The sequence below is a fragment of the Euphorbia lathyris genome, chromosome 3, assembly GCF_963576675.1.
Source record: "Euphorbia lathyris chromosome 3, ddEupLath1.1, whole genome shotgun sequence".
Classification (NCBI taxonomy): domain Eukaryota; kingdom Viridiplantae; phylum Streptophyta; class Magnoliopsida; order Malpighiales; family Euphorbiaceae; genus Euphorbia; species Euphorbia lathyris.
In genome coordinates this window covers 92,351,347-92,363,515 of record NC_088912.1, presented here as the reverse complement: position 1 = coordinate 92,363,515, position 12,169 = coordinate 92,351,347, and the positions used below count along the sequence as shown (strand labels likewise).

The 12,169-nt window shown below is 34.1% G+C and overlaps 1 protein-coding gene and 1 long non-coding RNA gene across 2 annotated transcripts; both read right to left on the bottom strand.

The window, feature by feature from the left end:
- Positions 1–3,693: 3,693 nt before the first annotated feature.
- Positions 3,694–6,914, bottom strand: LOC136223279 (uncharacterized). The gene is made up of 2 exons (XR_010685892.1): positions 4,206–6,914; positions 3,694–4,033 (listed from the first exon to the last, which is right to left on the bottom strand). It is a non-coding gene; the product is annotated as an uncharacterized lncRNA (long non-coding RNA).
- Positions 6,915–7,549: 635 nt separating this feature from the next.
- LOC136221906 (uncharacterized) lies at positions 7,550–11,077 on the bottom strand. The gene is made up of 5 exons (XM_066009387.1): positions 10,836–11,077; positions 9,613–10,556; positions 8,732–9,535; positions 8,518–8,636; positions 7,550–8,410 (listed from the first exon to the last, which is right to left on the bottom strand). Exons 2-5 carry the CDS (start codon positions 10,322–10,324, stop codon positions 7,901–7,903), a joined length of 2,145 nt encoding a protein of 714 aa, XP_065865459.1. The 5' UTR covers positions 10,325–10,556; positions 10,836–11,077; the 3' UTR covers positions 7,550–7,900.
- Positions 11,078–12,169: the final 1,092 nt, after the last annotated feature.

The window sequence follows — 12,169 nt, the reverse complement described above, 5'->3', positions numbered from 1 at the left end:
TTAATTTTCTTAAACCGTTTAAGCGACTTGCAAACATCAATCTCCACTAGAATCCTCATATATTTCATCTTGACTCCCAATGTGCTATTACTGTCGAATTCATGAAAGCGGCCAAGAAAATCTCCAATTTGCCTACCCACATGTTCAGACATCAAGCCAATAGGAAAATCATAGACCGGGACCCATATCTCCATTTGAAACAACTCTATTTCCTTAGGATTGACACCTCCAGGCCGGTCAACGAAGGCCCCCGTCTACAACCCAGTTCTTGTCCACCTAGCTAGTGAAAGAACTCGAATGTGAAAAGGTTTGGTGTGAGTTCTTGAATGGCAACACCCCTTCACGGTCGACACAGATTCGCTAGGCAAGTCTTCATTGCCGGAACATTCAGCACTTTATCTGTAACAAAACTCGCTATAAGGATGAGACCATTATCAAAGGTCACAGGCTATACAACTGGCAATCCCAAGTCCAAGCCTTCATTCTCATTGTCCTAGATGTTCAATTGAGCCAAACTTGCTTCCATGAGAAAAACCGCGCATAGAGAAAACAATAGCACAAAAAAAAGCAAAACACACATCTGGTGGTAACCAGAGATCATCAATAAGAAATTGTAGCAAAACGAATCTGAACCAAAATGAATGAGGGTCACCAAATAGGATCGGCGACAAGAAAACAGTGAAACAAAACACAAAAACTCTCACATGGAGAGACCAAAACAACTACTAATTTTATCTAATTACTATTAAGATTTGAAATTGCACCATATGATAAATTTTAGAGTTAAGGTTGCATTGTATTACACTTAGACTAAATATATTTCCCTGATAACTAATATATAGCTAAATTTATAACTTATATTTGTTTAAATTTTTAGTGCATTTTAAAGTGAAAACAAAGGAAAGCTAAAAATAAAAATAAGAAAATAATTTTATATTACTCCCTCCATTTTTAAATAAGTGTCATTTTAGAATTTTCACACAAATTAAGAAACACAATTAATATGCACTTAAATTAATAAATTTATATGGATTAACTAAATAAAAATTATCTCTCCTATAATGATTGGAGAAGAAACTTTGAAAGCTTAAAAAACACATAAATCAAGATAAAATTTAAATGCTTAGATCAAAAAACTATACTAAATTTTATTGAAAAATGAAAACGACACTTAAAAAAGAATAAAAACAATTATCTAAAACGACACTTATTTGAGAATGGAGGGAGTAATAAAAAATTCCATTTATTTTAAGTATAAAATATAAATTTAGGATTGGAGAAATTTTGGATCAGATCAACTTTTAATTATTTGGAACTCAAAAAATAAATTCAACTCATATATGCTGAATTAAAAAAAAAATCAATATACAACTCTTAATTTGCTGAGGGTATAATTAATACTGCTACACGAGACTGGAGGGGTGTGGAATGGAACATAAGAACACCTATAACGGGTGGTTCTTGATGAGTTGAGATAAACTGGCATTCTTATGCCTGCTCTGTCTCACATTTATAGTATTTATATCTACACGTTTCAAAAAATGTTACAAATAAATTAGATAAATTTAGATTGTATCTTTTACTTTACGAATTTAGCAAAAGAAACAAAAAATTATCCAAATACAAATGTTTTAGCAAAATGTAAACAAAAAAAAAAGTGTAATCAATTTCTATAATACCAAACACATAAATTTCAAGAATATAAATTTCCTTAATTTTTTTTATATATACATTGTTATTTTTCATTAAAAAAATGTTAGGATTTAAACTTAAAATCTCAAATTTTCATGTTGAAATTAATAGGGTAAAATTCTACAATAATTAGGTCTTGTTAGGTTAAGAATGAATTATGGATCAAATTGGTTTAAGGTATTTTGGTAAAAAACTAAAATTAATAGTCAAGTATCCACTCGTAACTGAAACGGATAAGGTAAAATTCTACAATAATTAGGTCGGATAAGGCTAAGATTGAATTATGGATTAGGTAAGTTTAAGATATTTCGGTAAAAACCGAAACATCGTTACCCTACCTAAGGTAATATTTAGTAATTAGGATTTGTGCTGCAAATTAACGCTTTAGCCTGATGAAATCTAAGAAAATGATTAACGGTTATCTTTTAAGCCTATAAATAGAGGCTTAAGCTTCCTCCCTTTCAACATTCCTAAAAAAAAAAAAAAAACTCCCTCTCAGCAGACACAAAAGTCTCATTTCATTTTACAAAAACTTTGTGGTTCTGTTGCATCTCCTTCCAAAAGCGATTTAGTATAAGAGTTATAATACGATATTACATTTTGATTTCACGGTTTTTTCTCTATTCTTGTCTAGTGGAAATTTGTTTAAAATGGATATGAAGAAATGAGCCATTTTGTGGTTAGTCTCGTCTATTTGAGTGTATACAACATTAAATTCGGTTAATTGTTGAATTATAGATTGTTTATTTTGCATCAAGTTATAATTGTTGCCGTTTTGTTGCGACTTGTTCATATCTTCTCCACTTGTTCATAGCTTTCCTATTAGGAAGAGGATTTGTCTTTTCTACTTTGTTCCATTATTGTAACAAACAGTTAGAAAAATACTCTTCATTCTCTTCTTCCTATTACGTCAAAATCTATCAGAGTGGAATTAAATATGGAAACCAGTGTTTCAAATGCAATTTGGAAAGTTCTAGATTCTGTTATTTCTGCATAATGTAAAAAAGAAAAAAATTGAGTAAAAGAAGAAGGAGAAAGATGAAAGAGAGAAAAAAATAATAATTTAAAATTAAAATCTCATTTTTGAAATGCCAAAAAGTGTAATTTTATTTTATTTTTGACAAAAATGTCATTTTCTACGCCATCAATCTAACGGTGTCAAGGTTAGAATTCACGATTTTGTTAATTGAGCAAGCCACAGAGTTACTTTTGAGGCAAAAAACCACATGTACTAATTTGCACACATTCGTAAAATCATAGGATTTTTTTAAAAAAAAAAAACCTAAAAATATAATATTTTATTCTTATATTATGTACAATTGGCTCCAAAAAAGATTTTATGTTATTTTTTAATTTTAAAATAGATTCACGAAATATTTTAATTTTTAATTTTTTCTGTGCAACATATAAAGAATATACTGCACAACATATACAATGATGTCTAAAATTACTCCAACTTCCAAACATTAAGACTAAAATAGCCTCGTCTTAGACATTATGAGTAAAATTGCTTTTTAATGTTAACGTCAGGAATATATTTATCAAAAAAAATAAAATAATTGTCTTGGTATACTTTAAAAAAATCCTATTTATCTATTTAACTTACTTAAATTACTTAAATTGATCTATTCACTTTTTTTATTTCGTATTAATTCCCTAAACTTATTTAGATTGATTTATTGGACTAACTATGGATGCCAATAGGAATGGGTTTTGCGAGTACCAACACGAATCTCATTTTTAAGACTTAAACCCTAATTTAGGTCCTATTTTATACTTTAAAAGTGGGTAAATTACACCCATGGCCACTGAATTTTGCTAATTTTCAAAGTATGGCGATTGACATAACATAAAAAAACACTGAACTTTACACTAAATTACATCGATTAAGTAAATTTTATATTACATTTTGAAATTCAATGGCCATGCCGTAAAAATGAGCAAAGTTTAGTGGCCATGGCTATAATTTACCCTTTAAAAGTCAATTAAGTGTCCCCAACCTTCATTTGAAGAAATGATCAATTAAATATCCATAATATATGCTAAAATCAGCAGCTAGAATACCTAGAATACCGTGAAAACGTCAAATTTTATATGTTATTTTAATCAAATCATCCAAGTTGACATAATTATTTCTCGTACTGGTGATGGAGCAAGCAACGGAGCCATCAACCCTCTCCTTGAATTTGATTATTCCCGTCGCATCTAATTTGTAGTCGCTCAGTCCCTGTCCCGACAATGGAGCAGGCAACGACGCTATTAACCATCTTCTTGAATTTGATTATTCCCATCACATCGAATTTGTGGTTCTGTAATTATTATCGTTGCTTCGCAATATAACCTTAAAACACAAAAGGTTCATAGATCCTTGAAATTACATAACATAACAGTGAACAGTAACAACCAACAAGAGCAAATCAAATCACATGCAATGGATGCTCAACGAATCGAACAATTATAATCAAACATCATCATCAAATATTATAACTGGCTTTGGATATAGGAAACGTTACCGGGAAGAACTAAATTGATTTTCTCCTCTCTTCAAACAATTGATACTTGTAGGTTCTCGGAATTATAAATCACCACCAAGCTAGCCCGACTCCACTCGACTCTCTTCTCTTAGGACAGAATCGCAAGTTCCTGTACAGACAAGAGTTTGCTAACACAAGCTTATGCATACAGTCTCGGAATACAAAAACTTTACCTTTGTCGATTGGAGCTTTTAGCTTGTCGATTCTGGTAAGCATGATCATGTGCCTATCTATGGCAATTCAAAACAAAGAACAGAATGAATGATGTATTTCTCACTTCTACCACTATTTGCACAACTATGCTTCCTTCAGAATTTGAAGATTTTTGTTATCTTTCCAAAACCCTTCCATAACCTTATCCTCTGTTATCTTTTCTCCCAAACAAGAATTTTCATCAATCAATCCTTCTAAACCGTTTCATTTACTAACCCTCCAAAATTTCCTCCTTCCAATCACACCCTTAATAATGATTGTCAAACACCTAATCCCAGGAAAACCAGAATTACTTCCTCAAAAACCAGTATCATGTTCAACACTAAATTTGACTCTCTCTGAAAATTAAATAATCTCATTAAGTTGCACAATTGATTTTCAGTATTATCTAAGGAGTGCAGAAGAGAGTTTGAAAGAGAGCAAAATCATAATCCATTCACAAATTGGTTATTGTGGAAGTTCAAAAATCTTACCCTCCTAATACAAAATACTCTAATTTTACCCCAAGATAGAAACTTTAGCTAGAACTGAGCATAGACCGGTTCGATTCATAAACAGAACCAAATAACAGAACTGAACAAAGAGGCATTTTGGAAACCAAAACTTTTGTATCAGACTATCAAAGGGTATTGAGCAAACAATAGAATAGAAAACAAATCACTAGCCCGGTCACTGTTCTGAATATTTCTTTCAGATCTCTTTAGAAGCCTACTCAGAATTTAGATAAAAGGTTACCAAATTATTGTAGCCATGGCAACACAACAACAGAAAGAATCGTGAGAATTGGATAAGTTTTCTAAATGAAAATTCAAAATTTGCACACTTTGACAAAACAAGTAAAAGAAGGTAATTTCTGTTGAGATCATTCATATATATTAAATAAAACAGTGATTACAAACATGAACTATTTACTAGTGATGGGGGGTATGCATCCTACAAAAATCTGATTCATTCTGCACTTTGCCATATTTCACAGTCAATGACCTCAAATAGGTTTTTCTTTTGGTTAGAAAATAAAGAAATCAACACCTAATATCTAATAACATCCATTGAATTTATCATACAATCAGCAGCATGTTTTCCTTCAATTTTAGTTAGAGTTCCAAATCAGTTCCCAAAATAACATCCATTGAATCCAATACTAATATCATGCGAAAGACAAATTAGCCCACCAAAACCATAATTAGTAAAGTTGAGACTATCCAAAGAACTATTTAACTATTTTAATTGCAAAGGAAAACTTACTTCTTCTCCATCAACCACCGAGCTTTTGCCTTCCTTCATACCAAGGTAAAACTCCAATAAACTGGGGACTTCATCTATGAACTGATCAATATATTTCTCCAAAAAATTCTTCTCACCTATCTTTATGAACCCTATCCCCTTGATCCCTTTTATCAGCTTCTTTGACTCCAAAACCTTCAAAACATGATACCTTGGACGGACTTTTTTTTCAATTGAAATACCCAAGTAGATTGGGATTTACAATTATAGTTTGATGCTCCAACTTCATAGTATTAAAGTAGAAATTCAACGTCTTTTTAATGTTCTCCTCAGAGTAAGCTAAACATTGTGGACATCTCTTGAAAGCTTTTAGAATATCGTCCTCACTAAATCCCATACTCTTCATCACCTCAATTTTCTTCTTCCTAGTTGACTCACTCATTTGTATCATCACTCTAAATGCTGGTATGAACATTTTATCAGTAGTTTCAAAGCCTATATTTTTAACATAATTCACAGCATCAATCAACTTTTCAGGGTTTTGGTATATAGATCTTGGCTGCAAAATTAGGAACCTCTCCACAGCATGAGCAGGCAGTCCTCCCTCTTTCATTAAAACATCAGCCTTTTGCTGCAATAGAATCTTCGTATTCTCAATAACCATGGTGCGCGCTTAACAGCCATTAGAAATTTCTCATCACTATCTAAAAACAACCTCAAGCACTGGACAGACGGTTTGATTTGAGAAGCTAAAGAGACTCTCGTGATATCAATATTAGACAAAATTATATGGGGAAGTAGCTCACCTTCAAAGCCAATTTTGACGAGGTAGTCAAATTTGGGTTTGAGATTGTTGTGAATTCTGCAATTGAGAACTTGAGGGCGTTTCACGATCAATTGGGCGATATGGGTGTCGCTGAAATGATGAGATCTAAGAAGTTGCAGCACAGCTTGAGGAATTTGTGGAGTCTTGTCGTTGAGCTGAAACTTGTTGGAGACAGAAAGAGCCGATTTTAACGAAAGGCCGCATGAATTGACGAGGAAATCAACAGTAAACGATGGTGAAGAAGTTGCATTGGTGCTGGGTAATGGAGGAAGAGAAGAATGAAGAAAACGTAATCGAATGTGAGGAGGGAAGATGATATTTCTAAAGAAATGATTAGCCATTTATGCGAATTCAGAAGTGGAGAACTGAGGATGGAATGCAGAAACTAGGGCTCAGCTCAGTCTGCCTCCTATTCAATTTCAGAAAGGGGGTAATTCTTATTTGAATGTACATAAAATATGATTAAAGTTACAAAGTTAGGTGCAAAGAGACCTGGGCATGGGCTGTCGAGCCGGCCCAGGTTCTGACCTATTTAGTTGGGTTTAGACACCTGAAATTAGTATCGGGTCCAGCTTGAGCCCGTATAAACCCGTTAGAAACTGGATGGGTTTGGACAATATGAATTGTATTGGTCCGATCTGATATACTATATATATATTATAATTTATAAATATAAATTAATTATATTTTTTTTTATGAGATGATATATATATTTACCTTACCATTAATAGACACCTTAGTTTATTAGAATTTTTCCAAACTTATTAAATATTGTGTTATGTGTACTTTTTTTTTTAGGGATAAGTATAAAAAAAATGTCTGTGGTTTACCTATTTTGCAAACGCGAATCTGTGGTTTTTTTTTTTTACAAACAGATGTATGTATTAAACGTCGTTAGTAAACAGAGGTCAAATTGACTAACGGTGTTAAAATTCAAAGAGAAAAGAGTTAATTTGGTCCTTATATTTATTTATTTCATAAATTAACCCTCCTAATTTTCTAATTATCACAAATAAATCCCAAAATCAAAAATCAAAATAAAAAATATCATCTTCTCCATCTATTTTTAATTTTTTTATTTTCCTTATTCTTTCTCTCTCTCCGCTCTGTTAATTTCTCCCTCTAAAATCAATCGATTGAAGCTCCCATAGTTGCGAAAGGCGAGCCGAGGCGGTGAGGGCAAAATACCGTCTTGAGGCGAGGCGAGAGGCGAAGCGACAACCTTTCGCATGTGAGGCGACAAAAAATTAGAAAACAACACCAAAAAATAAAATCATTAATATTACTAACTCAAATCTACTACTTTAAGTCTAAAGTTGTAAAACACACACACACACACAAAAAAAAAACACTCCTAATCCTAATAACATCTAATTCCAAAATAAAACCTAATATCAAATGAACTCCATAATCAATCCAAATCCTCATCATCATCAAACTCTATCTCATTGATGTTTTCCTCTTCTTCATCCTTGTATTCTTCATCTTTATATTCATCATCCTCATCCTCCTCCTCCTCATCATCATTTTCTTCCTCCTCATCTCTACTAACTAGAAGAGGATTGACTTTTCTTGCCTGAGATGTGCCTCCTCTCACATATGTTTGTGTAGGCCTAGTAGTAGACACAACACTTTTACCTTTTGCCCTAGTTTTATAGGCATCTTCGTCCACTCTAAGAGCATCCGAAACTAAATCCCACATCCTCTCATCATTATCAAATACTAAATCTTCATCATCATTACCACCATCTTCTTCCATTGTACATGTCAACCACTCATTACTATCATTGATATCTTTCAAAGATATAGGATCAATGTGGTCTCGTTCATCAAATCGACGTTTCAACGCTCGATTATACTTGACATAAACCAAGTCATTCATGCGTGTTTGAGCTAGTCGATTTCTTTTCTTGGTATGAACCTACAAAACAACAATTAAAAAACAAAACAACACTTTTATGATCCTTTGAACTATGTCAAAACCTAAAGTGATCAAATAAGTGACAAAGTTATATTTATAAAACTTACATTCTCAAAAGTACTCCAATTCCGCTCACAACCGGATGCACTACAAGTGAGACCAAGCACTTTCAGTGCAAATTTTTGTAATTGTGGAGTACATGATCCATATGTCTCCCACCATGCAACTAAAGAAAGAAAATTACAAACAAACAAGTATTAAAATGCATTCAAGTTGCTAAATAATAAATACGAAGGTATGAGGGTGTAGGAACTTATATACCTGGGCTCACTGTGTCTCTATGCCTAATTGACATCTTCATTCTGAATAGATCATTACTAGAATTTTGATACAAAATCAGTTGTTCACCGATCTTGTCTTGTTCATCTTCACTTTCTACCAATCTTTCCAACGCTTTCAGATAACCCTTTTTAATCTCACCATTTCGATCGGGTTCACCAAGGAATGATGGATTTAAAAGGAATCCAACTGCATGTAGTGGTTGGTGGAGTTGCTTATCCCATCTATGATCAATGATATCATAGATATTTTGATAAGAAGCCAGCTTATGGTCGAAAGCTTTTGCTATTGCCTCTTTAGCCTTACCCATAGCCTCATAGATATATCCCATGGGTGGCTTTTTCTCACCATCCACCAATCGGAGTACACGGACTAAAGGGCCAAATATCTTCATGATATACAAAACATTTTTCCAAAAGTGTGCGCTTAAGACACATCCCGATGCATTTTTTGCAGCAACTTCTTTTGCCCACTTACTCTTAGTCCACTCATCAGATACAAACATTCTTCGCAAATTAGCCTTCAACCTATGCATACGTTGAAGCGTGAGATAAGTAGTGGCAAATCTTGTGATACCGGGTCGTACAAGCTCTAGGTGCCCAGTGAAACTTCTCAACATATTTACAACCCCTGGACGTGTATAAATATAACCATTCAACTTAATGGCTCTCTTCACCGTCTTACTAACAACCTCCAACTTTTCGATATCTTCCAACATCAAATCAATACAATGAGCTGCACATGGAGTCCAAAACAAGTGTGGCCTCTTTACCTCCAAAAGCTTTCCTGTAAAAAAAGATGATAATAATTCATAAAAGATTACAAACTATTAAAATGTAAATAAGAATTAATAATAATAGTACCTGCAAGCACATTAGATGCTGCACTGTCAGTAATAAACTGAACCACATTCTTCTCCCCAATTTTGAGCACCATCCGGTCAAATAATTCATATAACTTCTCACCGGTCTTTGAATAATCAGAAGCATCAACAAATTTAATAAAAACAGTCCCTTTATGCGAATTAACTAAGAAATTAATCAAAGTTCTTTGCCTCTTATATGTCCAACCATCTGCCATAATTGAGCATCCATGCTTCTCCCATTCTTCTTCATATGATCTCATTCCAACCTTCACTTTCTTAACTTCTTGCCTTAAAAGAGGTAATCGAACTTCATGAATGCTAGGCGGCTTCATTCCAACACCATACTGTCCAATAGACTCAATCATCACAGGAAAACTAGGATACTTTACAGCATTAAAAGGAATTGCCACATCATACATCCACCTAGCAAAATCCGCACAAGCTTTCGCTCGGAGCTCTTTTTTACATGTTTCATTAATGGTGGTTTGCCTCAACTTTCTATCTTTAAGGGCTTTTTCAGCATCAGGAGTAAAAAAAACATCCATTGGACCCTTTAGCTTTGGTTTTTTTCTACGAATTGATTTAATACCTACGCTATTAGGCTCTCCAAGATCATCAACCTCAGTCTCATCATCCCCAAAACTATCTAAATTAGTAAAATCAACATCAATATGCTCATCAACAACCTTACTTGCCTTCTTTGATAGCATATAATCTCAGATTTCTTGGCGCACATGCGGTGGACATCTAACACACTTCTTGACATTAGTGTTTTCTCCAACAATATGATGCTTAGCTCTACATATCCCCCCTTTTGAGATAAAATCACAAAAATTACACCGCAAATCATTTGAATTCCCCGTCTTGACTTCTTTCACATACTTCCAACAAGGATCATTTCTTTTCGTAGTTTTGGATGGATTACTACTCATGATAAACAACCTACAATATTTGGACAACAAAATTAGAAATAAACTTTCTGACCTAAAATCAAACTTTCTGACCTAAACAAAATCTACAACATAACATTTAGAATAAGGACTACTAATTAAGAAATAGAAATAAACAACTAAGAAAAGAGATCATAAAAGAAAAAAATTGGGCAGCATAACATTTAGAAATTAAGGAATTAAAGAAAAAAAAAGAAGAGAAGAGAAGTAAGAAATTAATCAAGTTGTGAAAAGATAAAGGAAGAAGAAGAGAAGAGATGAAGATACATACCTGGAATTATTGGTTGCTGAAGTAGAAGTTGAAGTAGAAGCAGTAGAAGTCGATGATAGGTAAGCAGTCGAAGTCGATGATGAGGAGAGGAATACAACGGCTCTTTCTCTAAATCGTGACCTAAAAGTGTCTGCTTCTTTCTTTTTATAAGTATTAAATATCTATTTAGGTCCTTATTAATTTAAAAAACATTTCAATACAACCCTATAATTTTCCTAATTTTTAATTTCGGCCCAATACTCCTAATTACCGCCCGACCTACCCAAGGCGACCGCCACTCGCCCGGCACCGCCCCTCGCCTGCGTCGAAGAGGCGGCCGCCTCAATGATTTCGCCCACCTTCTGCCACAGAAGGCGGGGCGTCGGTCGCCCGGGTCGCCTCTCGCCTCAGACGACCCGGGCGACCGCCTTTGACAACTATGGAAGCTTGATAAACCTATATATCCTAGTGCCAATAAACCTGAGCAGAATATCAAAATGTTTTGCTACTACTCTCTATAACAATTCAGAGTTCAATAAAATAAAATTTACAGTCAAAACATGAGTACCCAACGAGAAGCAGAAGATGTCACATCTGAAAACACAAAGAAGAAGCAGAAGCAGAAGAAAAGGAGGTTTAGTGAGGAGCAGATCAGATCATTAGAGTCAATTTTCCAATCTGAAACAAAGTAAGAGCCCAGAAAAAAAACTGGAAATAGCTACAGAGCTTGGGCTACAACCCCGCCAGATTGCTATATGGTTTCAAAACAAAAGAGCTACATGGAAGTCTAAGAAGATTGAGCAAGACTACACAACCTTACAAGCTAATTACCAAAAATTAGCTTCCTGCTTCGACTCCTTAAAGAACGAGAGACAATCTTTGATCCGAATTGAAATTAAGAACGGAAATCGAACTGTGCAATCTGTAACTCCGGTCGCTCTCCAAGGTTAACACAAAAACCTTCGAACCTGTGCACTCAAAGTCGAATTCGGGCCCAGTCCAGTCGGGTGTCGCGCGAACGAACGAGCGAGCGCGCGCGTGTGGTATATTTGCTAAAAACCACTTAACACAATTTAAAGGCTTCTAAAGCCCAACTCTATATATACCCACTCAAACCTTTGTAAGTTTCCCACGTGGGATTGTGAAAGTGCTTTTGAAAGCAAAGTCCTTAAAGACAAATATACCCCCACTTCAAATCCATTTTATTCAATCACCAAAGCTAAAGCCATTTATTCTAACATCAATCTCTCTCTCTTTTTAATTTTGTTTCTGTGTCAGCAGTTGCAGAAGCTAAACAAGGATTTGGAAGAGAGTAATAGTAAAGAAGAAGTAGACATAAACGTAGTGGATGAATA

Bases quoted from the DNA above. Each gene is read 5' to 3' on its own strand.
- LOC136221906 (XM_066009387.1), bottom strand. From the start codon at position 10,324: ATGCTATCAAAGAAGGCAAGTAAGGTTGTTGATGAGCATATTGATGTT. The intron at 9,536-9,612 runs GTACTATTATTA...CTTTTTTTACAG, and splicing joins AGCATCTAATGTGCTTGCAG to GAAAGCTTTTGGAGGTAAAG. The intron at 8,411-8,517 runs GTAAGTTTTATA...GTTGTTTTGTAG, and splicing joins ATTGGAGTACTTTTGAGAAT to GTTCATACCAAGAAAAGAAA.